We start from the raw sequence: 27,512 nt of genomic DNA on the forward strand, positions 1-27,512 counted from the left end.
CTTTTTCTCTCTTTTTCATTCTTTCTCTCTTTCTTTCTTTCTCTCTCTCTCTCTCTCTTTCTTTCTTTCTCTCTCTCTTTCTTTTTTCCTCTTCCTTTCCCTTTAATCCTCTCGTCTGGCCCCTGTAAGAGTTTTCTTTTTGGTACTGTATGGTCCTGAGCTAAAGTGAGTTGGACACCTTTCACTAACCGGGTTAGGTAGGGGAAATGATTGCGGTTCTTCGCCTGTAGTGAAGCGGGTAGCACTTTGCCCAGCACGCTACGGGTCCCCGGTTCGAGACCGGGCGGAAACATGTTGAACGGGCGCCACCGGGCTGTACTTACACAAGACACACTGCAAGAAATGGTGCCCCTAGTGGTGAGGGGTTCCACTACTAACCCATTTGAAGTATTTATTCCCTGTCTCTTTAAATATCTCTGCAGTTGTTCCTTGAATATGTGCACATCTGGAAATGAGAGCGAGAGAGCATCCCCTCCAAGCACAAGAGGCGTCTTCACACACAGAGTGAATTATAGAGCAGAAGGCGGCGGCGTGGACTCCTTTTTTACACCTGCTGAGGACGAGCTGCTCAGTTAGAGTGCTACTAAAGCAATATCAAGTTCTCTGCTTTTCCTTTTTCCCTCGTTTTTCTATCGCTGGACTGTTTACGCTCGAAGGATGCCTGTGCAGATCTTGTACTTGCTCTGGGCTCACTTTGTGCTGCAAGGAAGGTAATGTATCGTGCTTCGTGATGCTTCTTAGTGGATTATTTTAACATCGTTAACGCGTTAAGTCAACATTTAAATCCAAATGTCACTTTTTATGACTGTACTTTTGTGTCGTTTTGTTTTTGAGTTGCGTAAATCTTAAGAAAAGATTGCTAGTCGAAGAAGCACTGAGGGAGAAACAAATCGCTAACAGGGTTGGGTAGGGTTACTTTAACTGGATTACTTTCAATGACTTTTGGATTACTCCAATACAAAATATGCTAAGAAAAGACAAAAGAAACTAAATATGAATAAAATGATGACTCACAACACGTGGTAAGCTTTCTCTCCTGGCTTTGATATCTTTGATCTCTGGCAAAACGGACATAAAACACAGGGTTGGTTAGGGTTACTTTAACTGGATTACTTTCAATGACTTTTGGATTACTCCAATAGCAAATATGCTAACAAAAGACAAAATAAACTAAATATGAATAAAATGATGACTCACAACACGTGGTAAGCTTTCTCTCCTGGCTTTGATCTCCGGCAAAACGAACATAAAATACAGGGTTGGGTAGGGTTACTTTAACTGGATTACTTTCAATGACTTTTGGATTACTCCAATACAAAATATGCTAAGAAAAGACAAAAGAAACTAAATAGGAATAAAATGATGACTCACAACACGTGGTAAGCTTTCTCTCCTGGCTTTGATCTCTTTGATCTCTGGCAAAACGGACATAAAATACAGGGTTGGGTAGGGTTACTTAAACTGGATTACTTTCAATGACTTTTGGATTACTCCAATACCAAATATGCTAAGAAAAGACAAAAGAAACTAAATAGGAATCAAATTATGACTCACAACACGTGGTAAGCTTTCTCTCCTGGCTTTGATCTCCGGCAAAACTAACATAAAATACAGGGTTGGGTAGGGTTACTTTAACTGGATTACTTTCGATTATTTTTGGATTACTCCAATAGCAAATATGCAAATAAAAGACAAAATAAACAAAATATGGATAAAATGATGACTCACAACACGTGGTAAGCTTTCTCTCCTGGCTTTGATCTCTGGGAAAACGAACATAAAATGCAACAGAAACAAAATGAAAATCAATCCAAACAGCTTGCCAACATCATTTTTGCCGTTCCATGTATTCTGTTACTCCCCAAGCCTGCACAAAATTGAGTCATTTTATTCATATTTACTTTCTTTTCTCTTTTATTAGCATATCTGGTATTGAAGTAATCCAAAAGTCATTGAAAGTAATCCAGTTAAAGTAACCCTACCCAACGCTAAACGCTAATGACATTAACAAGAACTTTACTCTTTGTATTGTTATTAATATTATTGTTATGACTTTAAATCATTAGAAGACAAATAAGGACTGGTGGTTCTAGGAACCAAGAAAGTCATAAATATGTCATAAATCTTGCCTGATATTTTAGTCATTTTAAAGATTCGTTTTCTTATCTTATCTCATCTCATTAGCCGTACCGCTCATCCTCATTAGGGTCGCGGGGGTGCTGGAGCCCATCCCAGCCATCTCCAGGCAGTGGGCAGGGGACACCCTGAACTGGTTGCCAGCCAATCGCAGGGCACACAGGGACAGACAACTCACTCGCTCAGTCACACCTAGGGACAATTTGGACCGGCCAATCCACCTGAAATGCATGTTTTTGGAACGTGGGAGGAAACCGGAGTGCCCGGAGGAAACCCACGCAAGCACGGGGAGAACATACAAACTCCGCACAGGAAGTCTGGAGCTGGATTTGAACCCACGACAGGTTACCATGACATGAACTGTGCCGCACAAGCGCTAACCACTGCGCCGCCGTGCTGCCTCATTTTCTTATATTACTCTAAATTTAATTTGTTTAATACAGGGTTCTTATGGGTGATATTGAAATTGTCAATGCTTTTAGATGAAGTGCATGTAAATGCTTGACATTGTTGCCCGTGTTTCTCAACAAGTCCGCTCAAAAATGACGCCAACACTGCTCTCTGGTGTCTTTGGGTTCGCCGTTGGATTTCTTCTGGCATTAGATTGTACGCAATTGTCCCATGGGGCAGCACGGCGGCACAGTGGTTAGCGTGTGTGCGGCACAGTTCTGAGGTCATGAGATCAAACCTCCTGTGTGGAGTTTGCATGTTCTCTCCATGCTTGCGTGGGGTTCCTCCCACATTCCAAAAACATGCATGTCAGGTTAATTTGGCCGGTCGAAATTGTCCCTAGGTGTGAATGGGCGAGCGAATTGTCTGTTCCTGTGTGCCCTGCAACTGGCTGGCAAGCAGTTCAGGGTGTCCCCTGCCCACTGCCCGTAGATGGCTGGGACAGGCTCCAGCACCCCCGCGACCCTACTGAGGATAAGCGGTGCAGATAATGGATGGATATTACTCTAACCCGTTCAAAACAGGGTTCTTATGGGTGATTGAAATTGTCAATGCTTGTTTTCAAGGATTCCCCAGTGCTTGAATTTGAAGGTGAAGGGCATGTAAATGCTTGACATTGTTGCCTTGCTGCTCAACAAGTCAGCTTAAAAATGACGCTGACACTGCTCTCACAAACTCGCATACTGTTATAAGCTTTTTAATTTAAAGGATTAATGCTTTTCCTATAATATTTTGCTTGAGTAGTATTTTTGAAAATGTAGTTAAAGGGACAGTGTGTAATAATAAGTGCCTCCTAGTGGCACAAAAAACTTATTTTAATACTGAGAAAAAATACTTCAAACTAGCATACTATTATAAGCTTTCTAATTTAAAGGATTAATACTCTTACTAAACTATTTTCCTTGAATAGTATTTTTGAAAATGTAGTTAAAGGGACAGTGTGTAATAATTAGTGCCTCCTAGTGGTACAAAAAAACTTTCATCTAGTAAAAAAAAAAACAAATGATTTAAATACTGGGCAAAAATACATGAACTATCACACCAATGTTAAATATTGATAAAAAAAAAAGTATTGGTAGAGAATTTTTTTTTAACTATATAATCCTTCTTTATCTTTTTTTTCTTTTTTTCCTTTTTATCATTTGTTTTCTTCCTTTTTTCTTTTTATTCTTTATTTGTCTTTCATTTTTCCTTTTCTACTTATTTTTCATTCCCCTTTTTCCCCCTTTTCTTTTTTCCATTATCTTCTTTTTTTTTCTTTGTTCCTTTTATGTCCTCTTTCTTCTTTGTCCTTATTTATGTCCCGTTTCCTTTTTTTCTTTTTTCTTTCTTTTTCTCTCTTTTTTCTTTGTTTTTCCTGTTTCTCTTGTCTTCATTTTTTCCTTTTTTATTTTTTTCACATTAAGGCAAGACCTCAAACTATCCCTAGGAGGGCCGCAATTGGCCCCCGTGCCGCGAGTTTCGGACCTCTGCTTCAAAATTATTAAAGGACACAAGAAAAAGAAAGGAAAAAGGATCGAAACACGGTCCCAAAGATCTGATGTCCCGGATATCCCTTTCAGGTCCGTCCAATGTAAAGACACGAAGCTGCCGGGCGCCGCCTCCAGGCCGCCCTCGCCGTCCGACTTCCTGGACAAGCTGATGGGTCGCACGTCCGGCTACGACGCTCGCATCCGACCGAATTTCAAAGGTGAGACGGGACGTCCCCGGGCCGAGACGTTTTTTCGCTCGATTTGACGGGGACGTCGAGGTGGCACACGACTCCAGCAGATGTGTCAAGGGCGAGCAGTGCCCCCTGCAGGCCGCCGCCCCCCCCGCACCCTCTACTCACTGTTGACCCGCAGCCCGGGGTTGTGATATTTTTACACTTCCTTCAGATCCTTTTAATTCCAAATGCGCAGCAGCGTCCGCCTTGTTACCCCACAGGCCCATTTAAGTCCACTCCCGAACTGTCGCTTTAAACAAACCGGAAGATTCAATCTGACACATTTTACCCCGCGCGAGTCTCCGGGGTTGAATTTCATCCATATTTCATATCATATTTGATACTTCTCTCCGAACTGTTCGGCGGAGCAGGCTGAGAAAAATCCCCGCTGATTATCTATAAATACACTCATGTAAACGCAAGTCGAATCAATAAATGATTGGCTCGTGGGAAATGAAGCAATTGAATCATTTATGCGAAGCGGTCAGCATGTGGCCTCCTCAGATAGGAACGAATGTTTGGAAATTCCTGAATGTGATGGTTCAGGTGGCATTTCGTGAGCAGGATTGTCTTCTTTCAGGTCCTCCGGTCAACGTCACCTGTAACATCTTCATCAACAGCTTCGGCTCCATCACGGAAACTACCATGGTGAGTTTGGTCTTCTTCTCAATTGCCAAAATGTCAACGCAGTCATATTTCGGTTCACGGCTCCCTTAAGCGCATGCGGTACATAACTCTGGACAGCTTTCTCCACTGTTGACAGTTTCTGGCCTATTCTTGGGTCCTGGGAAATCTGGCACCAGTCCATTCTTTAAGTTGTAGGCCCAGTTCTTCTTCTGCCCCAATGGACTGTGCCCTGGAGGATGGTCATGGTCAGTCCTGATGATCTTGTGACGAGACCATACCTCTGAAGTTTCCGTCTGCACACAGTTCAAGTCAAGTCAAGTCATGTCTATTTGTGTAGCTCCTAATCAAAAGGGAGTCTCAAAGGGTTTCACAGACCACAGACTATTTATGACAGCATCACCTGATCTAAAACCTACATGAGGGCAAGGAAAAACTCAAACCGCGAGTCAAGTCATGTTTATTTCTGACGCCCTTAATTACAAAGGGTCTTAAATGGCTGCACAGACCACGGACTATTGCAAACCACAGACTATTATGAAACCATCCCCTGATCTAAAACCTACATGAGAGCAAGGAAAAACTCAAAAACCTGAAGTCAGGTCATGTCTATTTGTGTAGCTCTTAATCACAAGGGAGTCTCAAAGGCCTACACAGACCACAGACTATTATGACACCATCCCTTGATCTAAAACCTACATGAGGGCAAGGAAAAACTCAAAAACCTCAAGTCAAGTCATGTTTGTTTCTGACGCCCTTAATCACAAAGGGTCTCAAAGGGCTGCACAGACCACAGACTATTGCAAACCACAGACTATTATGACACCATTCCCTGGTCTAAAACCTACATGAGGGCAAGGAAAAACTCAAAAACCTCAAGTCAAGTCATGTCTATTTGTGTAGCTCTAAACCACATGGCAGTCTCAAAGGGCTGTACAGACCACAGACTATTACAGACTATTATGACACCATCCCTTGATCTAAAACCTACATAAGGGCAAGGAAAAACTCAAAACCCTCAAGTCAAGTCATGTTTGTTTCTGACGCCCTTAATCACAAAGGGTCTCAAAGGGCTGCACAGACCATAGACTATTGCAAACTACAGACTATGATTACACCATAGTCTCCCTCAGTACTAGACCATAATCTGTTTGGGATCAGTGTCCGACCTCAGCTAATTGATCCCCTTATGATACCAAGAGGTCCTAGCGGATGGGAACCAGCTTGCTCCACGCCGCAAACCGGTTTCGATTACAGTTGCAATCAATGTTATAGAGAAACCAATATGGCGACTCGCATAGACACAGTGCCTCTTGGCTCTCCCATTCAGTGCTTTCTTTGTGAAACTACTTTATGTTTTGCTTTGGACCTTATCCACAACACCCTACATCCTCAACAAATAGTGGTCCGTGGATTGTTATTGGGTTCGGGGAGGGACGCAGACGGCATCAAGAGAGGAAGCAAAACAGGGGCGAAGGTCTGGTTTACTAATCTGGCTATGTAACAACACACAAGCCACCTCTGCTGAGACCTTATCTCACCAACACCAGATCCGTTACCAATGAAACGGATGACCTGGAGCTACAACGTGTGGAAAACTACTTAATTCGTGACTGTAGTATTTTAACTATCACAGAGACCTGGCTCAAACCGAGGATCCCCATGCTAGCGTGGCTGCTTTCCACATGTTTTTTTTTCACCGAGAGGAGAAGCCCTCGAAATTAAAGACACAATATGGAGAAAAAATACAAAGATCATTTGAGTAAACAAGTTTTTATTTATTTACCAAATGACAACAATAAAAACAATTCTTTTAGCATATTTCATAGTTCTTTTACCACTCGCAGTGTACTTAATGTTGTTTATTGCACATACCAGATGAGAGATTAGAGCTGAAATGGGCAAGATGAGAGAGTCAATTGGTATAATAAGACGCCTCCTAGTGGTGAAAACAGTTAATTAAAGAAAAAAACATGTTTTAATTTCTAATAAGAATCTTTACATTGACTATCACATTCTTTTTTTTGCATTTTTTATACATAACATGAGCCTCACCTAGAGGGAACTGACACAATTGCATGACGTCTTGCTGCTACGTGAACCCGGAAACCCAAAAGCAAAAGGCTGGGCAGATTGATAAAAATGGTGTGTGTTTTGGTCTCTTTGAGTCTCCATAGTTTGTATTCTTCCTCGTGCACTCTGGTTCAGTTGCACAACAGTAAACATGGACAACTAGTGGTAAAATAATACACACTGCCCCTTCAAAAACGTCTGGTAATAAAGCGTTTACTGATGTTTGTCACGGTTGCCATGGCGCCCAATTGGCCCCCGCTGCGGCTCGTTAACAGATTGGCTTCCCGTCTATTTAAGCTCAGTGCTCTCATTTTTCCTTGGTCAGTCCGTCAACGAACCTCTGCCCCGCAAGACGTGGCTTTTGACTCGGTCCTGTTTCCTGTTAGTATTTTGTTCCCGTTTATTTTTGTCCTGTTTAATATCGGTTTCCAGTTTCGTTCTCGTCTATTTTCGTCAGTCCGTCAACGAACCTCTGCCCGCAAGACGTGGGTTCAAACTCGGTCCTGTTTTCCTGTCGGTATTTTCCGGTCCGGTATAGTTCCCGTTTATTTTTGTCCTGTTTAATATCGGTTTCCAGCTTCGTTCTCGTCTATTTTTGTCAGTCCGTCAACGAACTTCTGCCCCGCAAGACGTGGGTTCAAACTCGGTCCTGTTTTCCTGTCGGTATTTTCCGGTCCGGTATTGTTCGCGTTTATTTTTGTCCTGTTTAATATCTGTTTCCAGTTTTGTTCCCGTTTATTTTTGTCCTGTTTAATATTGGTTTCCAGTTTTGTTCCCGTTTATTTTTGTCCTGTTTACTATTCTCTCCAGTTTTCGTTCCCGTCTAGTTAGTCCTGTTTAATTTTGATATCCTGTTCCATTCATCAATCCTGTCCGTCCCGACTTGTCCGGTATCAACCCCATCTCTCCGATATCTACTCGGGCAATTGGTATCGATCTCGTCAGCCTCTGGTTTCCTGTCTTTCCACGCCAGACCGCTGCCTAACGTGCATGACTTTCCCGTAAAATAAAAGGCTTGTGTAAATAACGTCACGCGTTTGGGTCCTGACCTTGTTCTGGTTCATGACAATGTCCTTTCTCTGTGATTGAAATTCCCCCTTGTTAAAACTCAATATTTCAAATGCGATTTCCTCATGAAAAGTTTAAAAGGACTCCAGAAAAGAAGGTTCCCTTATTAACGAGGTTTGAAGACTTTCTCAGGGTTTTCATTTATTCACATTTGGCGATAGTGAGACTCATGTATTTTCCAAGATACTTAAAAGGGAAGCTTATTCAATTTTAATGCTTATAATTGAATGTGCGGCGTGCTGTCTTTGGGAAGATGAGCACGCCAACAACAATATTTTGTTTTTCTTACTCAATAAATTGGCATTTCACTCAATTGAAGGAAGAAAAAGACAGAATATTGAGTCGGGGGCCGGACTAGTAGATTAAAGAGAGAGAAAAAGAGAGATAAAGAAATTAGAGAAAGAGGGAGTGAAAAGGAGAGATGGTGGGACAAAGAAAGAAAAAGAGGGAGAGAGGGAGAGAGCGTGAGAAACAAAAGAGATAAAAAGAGAAGTTGTGAGAGAGGGGGAATGAAAGGGAGAGGAAGAAAGAAATCCAAAGAGAAATAGAAAGACAGAAGGAGAGAAAAGAGAGAAATGGAAAAAGGGAAGTTAGAGCAAAAGAAGTTAAAAAGACAGAGAGAGAGAAAGAGACAGAGACAGAGAGTGGGAGAAAAAGGGTGGAAAAGAGAGAGAGAGACTAAGAGAGAGAGAAATAAATACAAGTACAGTGTCTTTGTTCGAGGCACCTGGCTTTGACAACATCAAGTAATCATGACTTGTATTTATTTCTCTCTCTCTCTCTCTCTCTCTCCTTTCTCTCTCTCTCTTTCTTTTCCACCCCCTTTCTCCCACTCTGTCTCTGTCTCTTTCACTCTCTTTTTCTCTTCCTTTGTTGCTCTTTGTCTCTTTCTTCCTCTGTGTTTTTTAACCTCTTCTGCTCTAACTTCCTTTTCTATCTTTTCTCTTTCTCTCTTCCTACCCTTCGCGCTTTCTTTTCTCTTTTCTCTCCTTCTGTCTTTCTATTTCTCTTTGGATTTATTTCTTCCTCTCCCTTTCTTTTCCCCCTCTCTCACGACTTTTGTTTCTCACGCTCTCTCCCTCTCTCTCTTTTTCTTTCTTTGTCCCGCCCTCTCTCCTTTTCCTTCCCTCTTTCTCTTATTTCTTTATCTCTCTTTTTCTTTCTCTTTAATCTACTCGTCCGGCCCCCGACAGAATTTTTGTTCTATCGTGTGGCCCCCGAGTTCAAATGAGTTTGACACCCCTGTACTACAGCCTGGCAGGGCCCATTCTTCTCCAGGCCAACACATGTGTCCACCCGGTTTTGCTCATTATTCCAATCAATATTGTTTGGTTTTCAATGAATGAATTACTCTTGCCACTAGGAGGCACTAAATATTACACAATGTCTCTTTTTGATGACTATTTATAGACACAATCTCGGCGGCGAAGCGTAGTTTTGGGTTTGCAGAATTAATCGGAACGCTACGTGTGTCACAAGCCAGAGACGGGGACAGGACCCAATAGCGTTCGTTTTTACTCAGTTTTATTGAAAAAAGAGAGCAGTGCTTGCTTTCACGATCCGATGATAGCCGGGACGGGGGAGCAAGGGCGGTAACGAGTCCAGAAAAAGGTCGGCAACAAGTATCAGGCAGGAAACAGGGCAAAACAGGTCAATGGCCGGGACAGAAGAGCAGGGCAGAAACGGGTCCAGAAACAGGTCGGCAACAGGTATCAGGCAGGAGAAACAGGGCAGGAGATTGTCGGAAGGTACAAAGCTTGCCTAGCAAAAGTGTAGGTTCGCAGGACGGTCTGACAGTTTCCTCTTGGAAGCCGGGGGTTTAAAAAGACCAATCAGCGACCAGGGTTGTTGACGCCAACGGGGCAGCCACAGAATCAGTAATCATGACAACGTGGGGTTCGACAGCATGCAAATGACCCCGTTTTTGTGTATACAGTGGAACCTCGCTAGTTCGCGGTTCCACTTTTGCGGGTTTAGAGCTTCGCGGGTCTAAAAAATATACTTTACCTTCTCAATAAAAGCATTTATTGACATGACGCCATTGAGCGCGAGCCCAATTTCGTTGTCACAATATGTTAACCCATTTTGTAACAATGACAATAAAGGTATATTCTTATGTCAACTGAGGACACATTGTGGACACTCTTATTGTGAAGGGGAGGGGGAGGCCCTGACACAATGCTTAGTCATTGTCGCTTCGCTCACCCCCCTCCTTCAACTCCTCCCACCTCACCCCCTTCTTATGTGGCGCTCAGTTTATCATGGAGGGAATTCGGCGACACGACGTAAGTATATTCTCTTCTGTCACCTTTAATCTCAAGTTTGACTTTATTATACCAAAAGCGAGCAGTTGTTTTAACTACCTAAACACGGCTAATTGTGTGTGGTTTCGTGTATTTGTTGTAAAAGCCGTTCGATGTTGTTAGCCAAAGTATGTTGTTATTGTCAGAAGGTAGCTCTTTCATTAAAATGAACACACACCATTTTTATAACTGTTGTTTCTCAAAACGCTTCACAAACACTCATCAAATACCACATTTTCACTGTTTTTATTTTCAATATGTAACGGGTAGTGTAGTCATAGTGCTTTCGCCGCAGTCCTATTACGTGTACATACAACATATTTTACAGTTTTTTTTTTGTTATAACATGAATTTCACTCTCTCTCTCTCTCTACCCGTATTCTATATGGTGTACTGTATACAGGGGGGTATACTGTATACGTTTTTTTTAAGCATTTTTGGAGGGGCGCCGCTACTTCGCGGATTTTCAGTTTTCTCGGGTGGTCTCGGTCCCCATTAACCGCGATAACCGAGGGATTACTGTGTATAATGGGCCATCAGGGACCGTAGAAGACCTTCTCACGGGCCACAAACGTCCCGCGGGCCTCGGCTTTAGGGAGATTCGTCTCGCCTCCTCACATGGTCCCGTTTTGAATGTGTATTGCAGGACTACCGGCTGAACGTATTCCTGCGGCAGCAGTGGAACGACCCCCGACTGGCTTACAAAGAATACCCGGACGACTCTCTTGACCTGGATCCGTCCATGTTGGATTCCATTTGGAAACCCGATCTCTTCTTCGCCAACGAAAAGGGAGCCAACTTCCACGACGTCACCACCGACAACACCTTGCTCAGAATCTTCCAGAACGGAAACGTCCTCTACAGTATCAGGTTTCGCCGTCGTTAATCGAATTCGATATCCGCATTTATCACGTGATATCAAACGATATCACGTCGATGGGTTTCTATGGACAGCTGGTTATGATATCTGGCAGCATCCTTATTTCCTTCCACTCCAGTTCAGTCGAATGGGAATCGGTGTTCAGCTAACATTGCCAACATGTTAATGGTAAGCAGTAACCGCCGGCTAAATAAATTCAAGTGACACCGAAGCAGTGTGCTGAAATAATCGGGAAATGAAGTTTAAGTCTATGGGGGGATTAAAAGCCTGGCTTTACTCGCCCAAGAAACACCACAGGAAATGGTGGTGTTCAGCTAACATTGCAAATATGTTAATAGAAAACAGTAACTGCTGGCGAAATCATTTCAAGTGACACCGAAGCAGTGTGCTAAAATAATCGGGAAATGAAGTTCAAGTCTATGGGGGGATTAAAAGCTTGGCCTTACTCGCCCAAGACACACCACGGGAAATAATGCTGTCCTGCTAACATTGCGATCATGTTAATGGTAAGCAGTAACCGCCGGCTAAATGAATTAAATTGACAACGAAGCGGTTTGCTGAAATAATCGGGAAATGAAGTTTAAGTCTATGGGGGGATTAAAAGCCTGGCTTCACTTGCCCAAGACACACCACAGGAAATGTTGGTGTCCTGCTAACATTGCGAACATGTTAATAGTAAACAGTAACCGCCGGCTGAATAAATTCAAGTGACACCGAAGCAGTGTGCTGAAATAATTGGTAAATGAAGTTTAAGTCAATGAGGGGATAAAAAGCCCTGCTTTACTCGCCCAAGACACACCACAGGAAATGGTGGTGTTCAGCTAACATTGCCAACATGTTAATGGTAAACAGTAACCGCCGGCTAAATAAATTAAAGTGACACCAAAGCAGTGTGCTGAAATAATCGGGAAATGAAGTTCAAGTCTATGGGGGGATTAAAAGCATGGCCTTACTCGCCCAAGACACACCACGGGAAATAATGCTGTCCTGCTAACATTGCGATCATGTTAATGGTAAACAGTAACCGCCGGCTAAATAAATTCAATTGACACAGAAGCAGTGTGCTGAAATAATCGGGAAATGAAGTTTAAGTCAATGGGGGGATTAAAAGCCTGGCTTGACTAGCCCAAGACACACCACAGGAAATGGTGGTGTCCTGCTAACATTGCGATCATGTTATTGGTAAACAGTAACCGCTGGCTAAAAACTTTCAAGTGACACCGAAGCAGTGTGCTGTTTGCAGAACAGTTTTGAGGTCATGGTTTCAAATCTCGCTACCAACCTTCCTGTGCAGGGTTTGCATGTTCTCCCCGTGACTGTGTGGGTTTTGTCCAGGCTCTTCGGTTGGCATCAGTCATAAACTAAAGATTATGACTGTGTCTTAAGTCTAGTTTTAAACAATTCCACTGAGGTTGCAGATCTTATCTCAAATAGCAGAGCATTCAACAGCACCGGGGGCAGAATAGAGACCTCTCTGGGGTTCTGGATTTCTTCTTGGCTCTTGGAAGTGCAAGTCATCTAAAATTGGAGTGATATGTTCAAACTTCCTTATCCTAGTCAAAAGACTCTGTGTCTGAATCTTGAACCAGCTGCAAACTTCGAATGCTAGACATTGGGAGACCAGAGAGCAATACATTACAGTAATTGAGATGAAAAGTGAGAAAACCGCGTAATTTTTTTGACACATAACTAAAACGAATTAGGATCAGATAGGACACTGTAAAGTAGGCTTAAACGTATTTGCTCAAAGGTGTGTATTTCTAAATCAGTTTCATGTTCCCTTTTGGCGTTACCTAGTCTTCCTGTCTTTGTTTCTCACCACCCCCACGGCTGTCCAGGGGGGATGGTCTGATTCTCTCTGTCTCAGTACTTTTCCACCCTTGTGACTTCAATAAAACACTGAGACAGAAGGGGGGAGGGTCAGAAAGAGTTGGGCTAGCGAGCTGTAAGTGGGTAAATTCCTTGCTCTCTCTCACCTTCTTTCTTTCTCCAGCTGCAGTTGTAAAGAAAACTCAAGAAGTCTTTGCCTGAACTTCCTTCCACGATTAGCCAATATTTTTAGCTCTCCCACACGTAAGTGGTCGTTTTAGACCCAACAGACACCTAGATTATTGACCGAGTCACTCCGGGGGATATTTCATTTGTCAAGGTTCGGAGCAGTGTTTGAGAACAAGTCACAGTTGCGTATCATCTGCTTAGCAATGTAAACTAATATCGTACTTGCGGATAATATCAGCATGTGAAAGCTTATACAGTGGAACTTCGGTTCGCGACCATAATCCGTTCCAGAACCCTGTTCGAAAACCGATTTGTTCAATCACCGAAATCATTTTTACCATTAAAAATAATGTAAATCGTTTTAATCCGTTCCAACACCCTGAATGTTTAACTTGAATGTGTAACATAAACATAAAGCTAACCCAGGCTAATCGTACGTTCGCGTTATCGTAATCTTCCGTACGAAAGATTACGCTAACATGAACGTGTAAAATTAAAAAAATCAGGTCGTTTACAAGTCATTTAGCACCCGGGTCTCCACAACAAGTGGTGAGCGGTTCATTGGAAAGGGGGCTCCGTTCCAACACCCTGAAAGTTGGGCTCCGTTCCAACACCCACATAAAGCTAACCCAGGCTAATCGTACGTTCGCGTTATTGTAATATTCCGTACGAAAGATTACGCTAACATGAACGTGTAAACATTTTTTAAAAAAGGATTAAGAAAAGAATTATGGATAGGATTTCTTACCTTTGTGGTGGTCAGCAGAAGGCGCAGGTGGACGGCCGTTGCTTGCTTATAGCATTCACTCCCTTAGCCACATCACTAGATTTCACAGCCTCCTTATTCTTTAGTATCGTACTTATCGTAGATTTAGCCATGCTGTATTACCTAGCAAGATCAGACCCTCGCACACCTCCTTCGTATTTTTCGATTACTGTATTTCTTTCTTAAATGCAATAGTTGTACGCACTACTTTTCCTTTTTCACCTGTAGCAGCTTGCACTGACTTTCTTCTGAGGCATAATTAGGGGCTAAAACACCCGTACGCCGCTCAGCATCGCACCCTAGCATACGCACTCACGCATTACCGGCGTTCGAACTCCGTTTTTTTGACCGAACAGCGAAGCAAGAATTTCTCTAAATTTTTGGTCGGACACCGATTTGTTCGAACTGAGAGGCGTTCAAAAACCGAGGTTCCACTGTAATACTGAAAATGAAGGGGCTTAGTACAGAGCCTTGTGGAACACCAAACGTGAGACTTTCAAAAAAAGTCTGATTCAAACGTGCGTCGTCCATTGTGTGTCCTCCAGGCTGACCTTGACCTTGTCTTGTCCCATGGACCTGAAGAACTTCCCCATGGACAGCCAAACGTGCATCATGCAGCTTGAGAGTTGTGAGTTTTTATGGTTGGAAAATGGGTTTCGTTGGTGGGTTGGGCAAAGACGCTTGTTCCTGTCTTGTAGTTGGCTACACCATGAACGATCTGATCTTCCAATGGCTGGACGTGGGCGCTGTTCAGGTGGCCGACGATTTGGTTCTCCCCCAGTTTGTGCTCAAGGAGGAGCAAGGACTCGGATATTGCACCAAGCACTACAACACAGGTAGTGTTTTTTAACATTTTTTCATTCATGTGCCGATTTTTGAAAATATTAAATAGGTGAAAATCGATAAATAAGGATATGAGCAATTAAATAGACTAATAAGTACATAGATACAAATCTTGTCCCATCGCGCCAACTGCCTCGGACTCCCTGTCCCTATTTGAACCCACTCCTTTCTGTCACCTGTGGTCAGTCTGTCTGCAAACCTCAGTGTATACTAGGCAAGCCCTTTTCGACCCTGACTCCCACCTGTCCCGTTTTTTGATCCCGTCTGTTGCTCGGCTTCGACCCGTTTTTCATCCTGACCACGTCTACTCTCCCGTCCCGGATTTCGACCTTTTTTGTCCCCGACCAGGCCTCCTTGTCTCTCTCTGTCCCCTTTTGTCAGTCCGTCTGTGAACTTCAGTGAACACTAGGCAAGCCTTTTTCGACCCTGACTCCCACCTGTTTTTTGGTCCTGTCTGTCCCCCGGCTTCGACCTGTTTTTGATCCTGACCACGTCTACTCTCCCGTCCCGGATTTCGCCCTTTTTTTGTCCCTGACCACGTCTACTCTCCCGTCCCGGATTTCGCCCTTTTTTTGTCCCCGACCACGTTTACTCTCTTTTCCTGGCTTACGACTTGCTTACGACTTGTTTCCGACCCCCACCACGTGTTTCCTCTCCTGTCCCGGCTACTGACCCATTTTTCCATTCCCGACATCGCCATCGCTCGCCACGGAAGTTCTACTTCCGCGTTCAGAGCGACCTGCTTCCTGCACCAAGCGATCACCGGATCGTGGGCGCAACCCTTTCCGTTTCTTCAATAAAACTTGAGAGAAATGCAACGCAAGTGGGTCCTGTCTCCGTTCTGGTCCTGACATATACAGGTTATAAATATAATGAAATATAACTACATTTTGCTCTAAAACCAAATAACCATTTAAAGGGACACTGTGTAGTGGTACAAAAAACTTCAGTAAAAAACATTGACTAGAATACTAGGCAAAAAATACATGAACTATCTCACCAATATTAATTTTTATGTCATGATTACCGATGTGACTCACCTGTGCCCGTTCCTGTGGTGCCAACTGCCTTGGACTCTGATTGGCTCCCTGTCCCTATTTAAATCCCCTCCTATTTGTCCCCTTTTGTCAGTCTGTCTGCAAACCTCAGTTAACACTAGCCTTTTTTTACCCTGACTCCAACCTGTTTTTTGCTTCCGTCTGTCTCCGGCTACGACTCGTTTTTGATCCCGACCACTTCTGCTCTCCCGTCCCGGCTTATGATCTGTTTCTGACCCCGACCACGTTTTTGCTCTCCTGTCTCTTGTTTTTCCATCCTTGACACCGCCATCGTATGCTACGGAAGATCCACTCCCGTGTTCGGATCACAGAGCGACTTGTTTCCCGCACCTAGTGAACACCGGATTGTGGGCGCAGCCCTTCCTCTTTCCTTTAATAAAACTTGTGAGAAACATAACGCAATTGGGTCCTGTTTCCGTTCTCGTGCTGACATTTTAACTCACTTTTTTCATATCTTAGTATATTGTCCTTTAAAATACTTATAGATCCCATCTATAAACTATAAACAGGGTTGGGTAGGGTTACTTTAACTGGATTACTTTCAATGACTTTTGGATGACTCCAATACCAAATATGCTAATAAAAGACAAAAGAAACTAAATAGGAATAAAATGACTAAATTTTGTGCAGGCTTGGGGAGTAACGGAACACATGGAACGGCAAAAATGATGTTGGCAAGCTGTTTGGATTTTTTTTCATTTTGTTTTGCCGGAGATCAAAGAGATCAAAGCCAGAAGAGAAAGCTTACCACGTGTTGTGAGTCATCATTTTATTCATCATCTATTATCTTCTAGATTCCCTTTTTTGCTAAAGTAAAACGTAACTTGGACAAATCTATTTTCAATGTTTTGAATTTTGTGGCTATTGACCTAAGGAACTGCATGGTTTTGGCCACAATCCATTATCCCTGATCTGCTATTGCTGAGACCTGGAGGAGGTAAAAATGTGCGACTGTTTTTTTTTCATTTTTTACGCCTAAAATGAAGAGAGTGTCAACTGACAGTCAGGACCAGAACGGAATCAGGACCCACTTGCGTAGCGTTTCTCACAAGTTTTATTAGAAGAAAAGGAAAGGGTTGGAAATTTTCCGGATTTTTTTTACGCCTAAAATGAACAGCATAGGGGCTCTTTGAACTCAGTTGGCCATTGTTAACACATACTTAACAGAGAAAATATTTACCTTTCAACCTTTTAGGACGCCTTAAACGACGCACCCCAACTTCAAGGTATATTTTACAATCGCAAGTACCGATCGAAGTGCCTTTAAGCACCCATAGTGGGTACTAAACCAACGACCACCCTTGAGCGGCACCTCCTCCGTCACTCGGAATTTCTAACCAGCCGGCTAGTTTGTACCTGTATCCCCCCCTCTTCCTTCTGCGCTTAGGCAAGTTCACCTGCATCGAAGTGAAATTCTACCTGGAGCGTCAGATGGGATACTACTTGATCCAGATGTACATCCCCAGCCTGCTGACCGTCATCCTTTCCTGGGTGTCCTTCTGGATCAACATGGACGCCGCTCCGGCCAGGGTCGGCTTAGGAATCACCACCGTGCTTACTATGACTACGCAAAGCTCCGGGTCCAGAGCTTCCCTGCCCAAGGTTGGACAAAACGTTTTTATATTCAACCCAGCTGAACTAAATGAAGTGCATGGGAATTTGTAACGGGCCTAGGATTTACATAGAATTAAATGAGATTTATTTGAAATGTAAAAAAAATGAAAAGATAGAATAGAATAGAATAGAATATACCTTTATTGTCATTGTTACATAGTGGGTTAACATATTGTGACAACGAAATTGGGCATGACACTCCAGGTTCACACATTCACAGTGAGGTAAAAAAGCCAAGAAGGTAAAGGAACAGCGAAGATAAGGTTATAAAACAAGGAGTGTTAAAAAAATTAAAAGATAGAATAGAATAGAAAAGAATAGAATAGAATATACCTTTATTGTCATTGTTACATAGTGGGTTAACATATTGTGACAACGAAATTGGGCATGACACTCCAGTTTCACACATTAACAGTGAGGTAAAAAAGCCAAGGTAAAGGAATAGATAAGATAAGGTTATAAAACAAGGAGTGTTAAAAAAAAATGAAAAGATAGAATAGAATAGAATAGAATATACCTTTATTGTCATTGTTACATAGTGGGTTAACATATTGTGACAACGAAATTGGGCATGACACTCCAGTTTCACACATTCACAGTGAGGTAAAAAAGCCAAGAAGGTAAAGGAACAGCGAAGATAAGGTTATAAAACAAGGAGTGTTAAAAAAAATGAAAAGATAGAATAGAATAGAATAGAATATACCTTTATTGTCATTGTTACATAGTGGGTTAACATATTGTGACAACGAAATTGCGCATGACACTCCAGTTTCACACATTAACAGTGAGGTAAAAAAGCCAAGGTAAAGGAATAGATAAGATAAGGTTATAAAACAAGGAGTGTTAAAAAAAAATGAAAAGATAGAATAGAATAGAATAGAATAGAATATACCTTTATTGTCATTGTTACATAGTGGGTTAACATATTGTGACAACGAAATTGGGCATGACACTCCAGTTTCACACATTCACAGTGAGGTAAAAAAGCCAAGAAGGTAAAGGAACAGAGAAGATAAGGTTATAAAACAAGGAGTGTTAAAAAAAATTAAAAGATAAAATAGAATAGAATAGAATAGAATATACCTTGATTGTCATTATTACATAGTGGGTTAACATATTGTGACAACGAAATTGGGCATGACAGTCCAGTTTCACACATTCACAGTGAGGTAAAAAAGCCAAGAAGGTAAAGGAACAGGGAAGATAAGGTTATAAAACAAGGTGTGTTAAAAAAAATGAAAAGATAGAATAGAATAGAATATACCTTTATTGTCATTGTTACATAGTGGGTTAACATATTGTGACAACGAAATTGGGCATGCCACTCCAGGTTCACACATTCACAGTGAGGTAAAAAAGCCAAGAAGGCAAAGGAACAGAGAAGATAAGGTTATAAAACAAGGAGTGTTAAAAAAAAATCATAAGATAGAATAGAATAGAATAGAAAAGAATAGAATAGAATATACCTTTATTGTCATTGTTACAAAATGGGTTAACATATTGTGACAACGAAATTGGGCATGACACTCCAGTTTCACACATTCACAGTGAGGTAAAAAAAGCCAAGAGGATAAAGGAACAGAGAAGATAAGGTTATAAAACAAGAAGGATGGTGGAAAAAGAGAGGTTTTTCTTGAAAATAAGAAAAAGTATTTCATTCTTCACATTTGAACTCATTTTGCTCATTTTAAGGAATATTATTCTTACATTAGTAGAAAAACCGATTGAAATATTGTAAAATTTCAAAATGAGCACTGTTATTTGATACCAGGTTTGACATTGTCAGTGTCACGGTTGCCATGGCGCCCAATTGGCCCCGGCCGTGTGGCGCCAGCTGCAGCTTGTTGACGGATTGGCTCCCTGTCAGTATTTAAACTCTATCCTGTCAGTCCCCTTTTGTCGGTTCGTCTGCGAATCTCTGTTTTTACACGGCAAGCCCTTTTTCGCCTGTCCTGTTTTTCACTCCTGTTTGTTGCCCGCTACGATCTGTTTTGATCTCGACCACGTCTTCTCTCCCGTCCCGAATTGTGACCTGTTTTGATCTCGACCACGTCCGTCTGTTCTCCCGTCACGAATTACGATCCGTTCTTGATCTCGACCACGTCTATTCTCCTCTCCTGGCTTTCGACTTGTTTCCGATCCCGACCACGTTTTTGCTCTTCTATCCCGGCTACTGAACCGTTTTTTCCGTTCCCGACACGCGTTCAGAGCGACCTGCTTCCCGCGTCCAGCAATCCCCGGATCCTGGGTGCAACCCTTTCCCTTTCTTCGAATAAAACTTGTGAGAAACGCTACGCAAGTGGGTCCTGATTCCGTTCTGGTCCTGACCGTCAGTTGACGCTCTCTTCATTTTAGGCGTAAAAAATGAAAAAAAAAAAAAAAACAGTTGCACATTTTTACCCCATCCAGCTCTCAGCAATAGTAGATTAGGGATAATGGATTATGGCCAAAACCATGCAGTTCCTTAGGTCAATAACAACAAAATTCTAAAAATTGAAAATAGATTTGTCCCGGCTACTGACCCGTTTTTTCTGTTCCCGACACCGCCATCGCTCGCCACGGAAGTCCCACTTCCGCGTTCAGAGCGACCTGCTTCCCACGTCTAGTTATCCCCGGATCGCAACCCTTTCCCTTTCTTCGAATAAAACTTGTGAGAAACGCTACGCAAGTGGGTCCTGATTCCGTTCTGGTCCTGGTTGTCAGTTGACGCTCTCTTCATTTTAGGCGTAAAAAATGTAAAAAAAAAACAGTCGCACATTTTTACCTCCTCCAGCTCTCAGCAATAGTAGATTATGGATAATGGAGTGTGGCCAAAACCATGCAGTTCCTTAGGTCAATAGCCACAAAATTCTAAAAATTGAAAATAGATTTGTCCAAGTTACGTTTTACTTTAGCAAAAAAGGGAATCTAGAAGATAATAGATGATGAATAAAATGATGACCCACAACACGTGGTAAGCTTTCTCTCCTGGCTTTGATCTCTTTGATCTCCGGCAAAACTAACAAAAATTCTAAAAATTGAAAATAGATTTGTCCCGGCTACTGACCCGTTTTTCCGTTCCCGACATCGCCATCGCTCGCTACGGAAGTCCCACTTCCGCGTACAGAGCGACCTTTCTCTTTCTTCTAATAAAACTTGTGAGAAACGCTACGCAAGTGGGTCCTGATTCCGTTCTGGTCCTGACTGTCGGTTGACGCTCTCTTCATTTTGCAGTTAGAATCTTGTGGTTTCATTTTACATCTCAAAAAGTGATATTAAAGTAAAAAATCCTATTGAAAAAAATACAACATTATAGGGGGAGGAATATAAGAGCTTCTGCCCTACCCACTAGCCCAATGTCATATGGAATCTGGATTATGAGGTGTGTCACCATGTCACTACAAAGCATGCAATATATAGCAGTTTCCTGAGGCTGCATGATGAAACATGTGTATTTACTTAGCAAAGCTCCTCCGTGAGTGAAATGGCTGCAAGGTTTCCATGCTAGCCGCTTGAATTCCTCTTAAAGTTGACGGCACGTGGGCGCTGGGCTACTAATGTGGGCAGCCAACACCTTTCAACTGAATTATTTAGTTCCAATTCAGGGTTAATGAAAGGACAGGTCAAGTTGGGTAAATTCATCAAATACAGTTGTGTATGTAAAAAAATCCTTTTTGTGGGGGAAGCAAGAAAATCTAGAGCAGTGGTGGGCAAACTACAGTCCGCAAGAATAAAAAAAAAAAATCTGCACCTTAAGATCTCCCCCATTTATGGGTACTGTTCAAGATGTTTTTTCTCCAGGCATGATGTATTGGAAAAATAATTTTACGAATGAAATGACCCAATTTCAGCACACTTTTACCGTAAATTCTGTGGTTATGTTTGAGGAAACTTTGGTAATGGAGTTTGGAAGAGTGTGTGATAGGCGTAAGTTATGTGTGAATGTTGGGAAGAGTAAGGTGATGAAGGGTTCAGGTGGTGAAGTGGGCATGGCGTTAGAAATAAGGTTGCATGGACAGGTGCTGGAAGAAGTTGAAAGCTTTAGGTACTTGGGTTGTGATGTGGCTGCAGTTGGTGGAATGGAGTGCGAGGTATTGCACATAGTCAATCAAGGAGACAAGGTTTTGGGTGCTCTGAGGAGAGTATGAGTATGGATGTTAAGAGGGGACTGTATGAGAGTGTGATTGTGCCGACTGTGTTGTATGGTGCAGAAACTTGGAGCCTGGATGTAGATTTGAGAAGGAAATTAAATGTTTTTGGGATGAGGAGTATGTTAGGAGTGACAAGATTGGATAGATTGAGAAATGAAACTGTGAGAGACAGAACTGGAGTAGTAGTGGAACTGAGCAAGCGTGTGGATAAGAGAGTACTCAGTTGTTTTGGACACATGGAGAGGATGGATGAGGAGCGAATGTTGAAGAGGATCTACAGAACAGAAGTCAATGGAAGGAGACCAGTAGGAAGCACACGATTGACGAGGCTGGATGGTGTTATGAGTGATCTGCAGGAAAGAGGTCTAAATATAATGGAAGCTAGAGCTCTTGTTGGTGATAGGAATGAGTGGAGAGGTGTTGTAAAAGGATAGTGGGATGTTTGGAAGCGTTCTATGATACGGCAGGGGTAAACCAGTGAAAGCTGTCGGGCCTTGCTGTTGAACAGAAGGGTGTGTTGTGTCACCCTGACCCGAGTGACATGGCCGCTTTCTTGTGTCCTGTTTCATCTGGAGGGACGAAAGCATGACCAACTTAGGTGCCGAGGTGCTTAGCTTGCTTGGATGTTTGGGCATTTGGGTTGGCCATGGTCCCAAAAAATGTTTTGTGTGTTTTTTGCAACTTTTTCCCTTTTTTATTTTCTTTTTTTTTTATACGTGTTTGTCTTGCTGTCGGTCACCTGTCTCAAGGAATTTGACCAGGGCAGATAGATGGATAGAAATGTTTGCCCTTTTGATTGAGTCGGTTTGTTGTTCCTGTTTAAGCCACGCCCCCTCCCTACAAACTGCCTACCATTCGCTACTGTTGACAAACGACCAAGTATGCGCACATAAGCTGACGTTTGAGTATTTTATTTTATATTAGTGTATTTGGCGTTACCATAACTGTATTCAGTTGTACTTTGTAGTTAGATATAAACATGCTCACCCATCCATAATGGCTGGTTGTTGGTCGTTTGTGACCACGTGAGTGAGGCAAAATAATTCAGCAATTGAAATGCTTGCAATATCTGTGTATTATTTGTTACTACAACATCCATTGCAGCCTGGTCATCCTGGAAGGGGGATTACCTCATGTGCGGTCCCCTGTCAAGGTATCTTCATTTTCCTCATGTTGAGGTTTTTGAGTTTTTCCTTGCCCTCATGTAGGTTTTAGATCAGGAGATGGTGTCATAATAGTCTGTAGTGTGCCATAGTCTGTGGTCTGGGCAGCCATTGAAGACTGTCCCTTCACAAGGTTTCTTCATTTTCCTCATGTTGAGGTTTTTGAGTTTTTCCTTGCCCTCGTGTAGGTTTTAGATCAGGGGATGGTGTCATAATAGTCTGTGGTTTACAATAATCTGCGGTCTGTGAAGCCCTTTGAGACTGTCCCTTCTCAAGGTTTTTTCATTTTCCTCACGTTGAGGTTTTTGAGTTTTTCCTTGCCCTCAAGTAGGTTTTAGATCAGGGGATGGTGTTAGAATAGTCTGTTGTGTGCAATAGTCTGTGGTTTGTGCAGCCATTGGAGACTGTCCCTTCTCAAGGTTTTTTCATTTTCCTCATGATGTGGATTTTGAGTTTTTCCTTGCCCTCATGTAGGTTTTAGATCAGGGAATGGTGTAACAATAGTGTGTAGTTTGCAATAGTCTGTGGTCTGTGCAGCCCTTTGAGACTCCTTGTGATTAAGGTCTTTACAAATAAACATTACTTTACTTTATTTATTATTTCTATCGTTATTATTATAATTATTATTAATTTTATAATGTGTTATTGAGGTGATCCTCACATGTAAATCCACAATAGATCTAGCTGTAAGACTATTATTACGTAGGATTAAATAGCATCATAATCGTCTGTGGTTTGCAATAATATGTGGTCTGTGCAGCCCTTTGAGACTCTTTGTGATTAAGGGCGTCACAAATAAACATGACTTGACTTGACATGTTAGTCTTAAGACCGATGGTATAATATTTCTTTATTGAAGTATTCGTGTTTTACAGGTGTCCTACGTGAAAGCCATCGACATCTGGATGGCCGTGTGCCTCCTGTTCGTCTTCGCCGCCCTTCTGGAGTACGCGGCTGTCAACTTCGTTTCCCGGCAGCACAAGGAATTCTTCAGGCTCAGGAAGCGGCTTCAAGAGCAAGAACGCTCGCGGACGGTGAGTGCCAAACGCCCACTCGGGCTCCGCTTCTGCCCCGCCTCAACCCTTGAGCAACTGTCATCTGCGATTCTCCAACATCTCAGCTGCTTTTCGCGTCACCGAATGCGCTGACCCCGGAGAAGCAAACGGGTGCTTTGGTAACATTCCTTGAAAGAAGCGTCACAGCTGCGGTAGTACAGTAGATATCAGGCGCAGCTCCGAGCGTTCGCCTCGGTTTGTCGGGACCAATGTTCCCTCTAAGCTGCGTGTGTGCGCATTTGCCCAGAGCTTTTCCGCGCACAAGAAAATCTAGCCAGCTCACAAAAATCAGGGCTCGAAATTGCTCATTAAGAAGCGAATGAAGTCAAAGGTACAGTGGATGAGGGTAAAAATACAAAGGTTCCCCTGACGTTGTGTTCTAAATACGGTATTTTGAAATCAAGGTCGAAGTAGAACGAAGTTGAGTAAATTCAGTAGAGTTTTTCGAGAACTGGCTTCTTTGGCTCAGCTCACTAAAAAGAACCGGCTCTTTCGGGTCCCAAACGGCTCTTCAGGTTGTTTTTGCTTCTTTCATCCCTACACGACGAATGTATGTAAAATTGTGCACAAAATGACTTAAAAGAAGGAGGGGGAAATAGAACAAAAAAGAAATAAAATACAAAAATGAAATTGGAGTAAAAAGCTGAGAAAAAAGAAACAAAAGGAAGAGAAAAAAGAAGGAAAAATTCAGAAAAAGCCAGAAAAAAAAGAAAAGAAAGAAACAAAGGAAACAAAGTAAATAGAGAACAAAAAGAAAAAAGTAACAGCTCGGAAAAAATAAACACAATGAGACTTTTTAAATGAATTTAAAAAAAATAGAAAAAAACAGGGAAAAAGAAGAAAAAGTTTGTGTTGCATTCAAATAATTTCCAATTATATCAAGTCAATCTTGTTGCCAACATTGTACTTCCACTAAAAAATGTGATTAAGTACAGTTCTGTATCTTACAACCGACTCAATAAGCCCCCAAAAATGTTAGTATTATGCGACAAACGAAACCAGGAAAAAAAAATGGAAATCTTGTGAAGGAATTGTAAAAACAAACGACGTTTGTAGGCCCTGCAACCTTTGCAATCGTACATTAGTCAAATCTTGCAAAAGTGAAAAATAATTTTGCATTGCCGGAAACTCAGCAAAATGTCAAGTTTTGGACATGTTTGATAATGATTTAGTTGCCACACTCGGGATCGCTGTTGCTCACTGTTGTTTCAAGCGTTGCTCACCGACTTTGTGTGAACGCTCAGACCCGTAAGGAATATTACAGCGAACATTGGTCGGGACCGCAACGCTCTGATGACGTTTACTTCACGCTGCAATGGACACACTCTTGTTCACCAAGGTTTCTCTCTCTCCCATTAGCGTGGAAGCGGCGAGAGCAAAACGAAGGGCGGCACGGCGGCCGATGATGCGGCGGCGCATGGCGGTTCGGGGCAGCAATGTAGCGCCTGCGCTCGGGTACGTATCACTCCATGAGATTTCGACGGTATGCCTGTCAACCATGAACCCCAAGCTCTTACACCAGGGCTGGCCCATAAGGCCCCTCAGTATTAAATATGTCCACTGGGTGTCCCCAAAGCTAAGCCACACACTGTAGCTGTATTTGCTAACTACTATTTATAAACCAGAGAACATTTGAGGACACGAACCGTCCCGTACGGATTTTTAGGTGTTGTTTTCTCATTTTTATGTAGTTAGATAAGAGAAACAGTCCTTGAAAATAGCAAAATCATCTGCCATTGATGTACAAACAGGGTTGGGTAGGGTTACTTTAACTGGATTACTTTCAATAACTTTTGGATTACTCCAATACCAAATACGCTATTAAAAGACAAAATAAACTAAATAGGAATAAAATGATGACTCACAACACGTGGTAAGGTTTCTCTCCTGGCTTTGATCTCTTTGATCTCCGGCAAAAGTACCATAAAATACAGGGTTGGGTAGGGTTACTTTAACTGGATTACTTTCAATTACTTTTGGATTACTCTAATAGCAAATATGCTAATAAAAGACAAAAGAAACTAAATATGAATAAAATGATGACTCACAACACGTGGTAAGCTTTCTCTCCTGGCTTTGATCTCTTTGATCTCTGGCAAAACAAACATAAAATGCAGGGTTGGGTAGGGTTACTTTAACTTGATTACTTTCAATTACTTTTGGATGACTCCAATACCAAATATGCTAATAAAAAACAAAATAAACTCAATATGAATAAAATCACTAAATTTTGTGCAGGCTTGGGGAGTAACGGAATAGATGGAACGGCAAAAATGATGTTGGCAAGCTGTTTGGATTCATTTTCATTTTGTTTCTGTCGCATTTGATGTTCGTTTTGCCGGAGATCAAAGAGATCAAAGCCAGGAGAGAAAGCTTACCACGTGTTGTGAGTCATCATTTTGTTCATATTTAGTTTCTTTTGTCTTTTATTAGCATATTTGGTATTGGAGTAATCCAAAAGTCATCGAAAGTAATCCAGTTAAAGTAACCCTACCCAACCCTGTGTACAAATACTTTTTGCGTGTTCAAGTTTGAAAAGGTTGTGTTTCAACGCTGCGTTGAATTATCAAAAAAATCGTTCCAAGCCCAGCTGTAAAACTTGACATGGTGTCCTTCATTCCAGGAAGAGGAGATGGCGCGTCAGGGTTTACTCTACCACGCTTTAGGCGTAGGCCTGGCCGGCGCTCCCGAAATGGACGCCACGCCGGTCTTTGCCGATTTGCCTCCAGGCTTGGGCTACTACGACATCCGGCGGCGCTTCGTGGATCGGGCTAAGAAGATCGACACCGTCTCCCGTGCCGTCTTCCCCATGACGTTCCTGGTGTTCAACGTCCTCTACTGGCTCACTTACAAGGTCCTACGGCATGAAGACCTTCAGTTTTTGTGAGCGGCTGAGGAGGACCAGTGAGACTTTGGGCCACTTGCTGCTTCGGACAAACACCAGGAAACAATGGAATGGATTAACGTCTCATTTTGGACGAGCGGCTCTTTTGGCTTGGCTCACTCCAAAGAGCCGACTCTTTTGACTGCCAAACAATTCTTTGGATTGTTTTTGTTGATAAAGATATATTATCGATAATAATGAAAGACGATGCACCAAATTCATTAATTTTGAAAATATTTTATGCTACTACTGCGTATCTTAATATACAGTGGACTTTTACCTTATTTAAACCTTGAAATTGTTTATACTAAGCAGAGAACACAAAGACGACGCCACTCATATTGACCTGTCACGAGCGCCTTCGAGTAAAAGTGAGACAGAGAGAGAAAGGTAAAGCGTTAAAGAGAGAGAAAGAAACATAGAGAGAAAGAGAGAGCAAGAGAGAGGAGATATTAAGTTAAATTGAAAAGAGAGAGTGAGAGAGAACAAGAGATAAAAACAGAGAGAGAGAGAGAGAGAGAGAGAGAGAGAGAGAGAGAGAGAGAGAGAGAGAGAGAGAGAGAGAGAGAGAGAGAGAGAGAGAGAGAGAGAGAGAGAGAGAGAGAGAGAGAGAGAGAGAGAGAGAGAGAGAGAGAGAGAGAGAGAGAGAGAGAGAGAGAGAGAGAGAGAGAGAGGGGTAAAGGTAAAGGAAAAACTCAAAAACCTCAACATTAGAAAAATGAAGAAACCTTGAGAAGGGACAGTCTCAAATGGCTGCACAGA

The 27,512-nt window shown here is 42.3% G+C and overlaps 1 protein-coding gene across 1 annotated transcript; it reads left to right on the plus strand.

Annotated features, from left to right (window-relative positions):
- The first annotated feature begins 496 nt into the window (after positions 1-496).
- LOC148349009 (glycine receptor subunit alpha-4-like) lies at positions 497-27,327 on the plus strand. The gene is made up of 10 exons (XM_088320605.1): positions 497-710; positions 4,149-4,276; positions 4,872-4,939; positions 11,006-11,229; positions 14,549-14,631; positions 14,702-14,839; positions 17,292-17,506; positions 23,687-23,845; positions 25,226-25,321; positions 26,490-27,327. Exons 1-10 carry the CDS (start codon positions 658-660, stop codon positions 26,751-26,753), a joined length of 1,428 nt encoding a protein of 475 aa, XP_088176731.1. The 5' UTR covers positions 497-657; the 3' UTR covers positions 26,754-27,327.
- The last annotated feature ends 185 nt before the right edge of the window (positions 27,328-27,512 follow it).

The sequence above is a fragment of the Urocampus carinirostris genome, chromosome 17 (genome assembly GCF_059441175.1).
Source record: "Urocampus carinirostris isolate Australia breed hairy pipefish chromosome 17, RoL_Ucar_1.0, whole genome shotgun sequence".
In the NCBI taxonomy this organism is placed as follows: Eukaryota; Metazoa; Chordata; class Actinopteri; order Syngnathiformes; family Syngnathidae; genus Urocampus; species Urocampus carinirostris.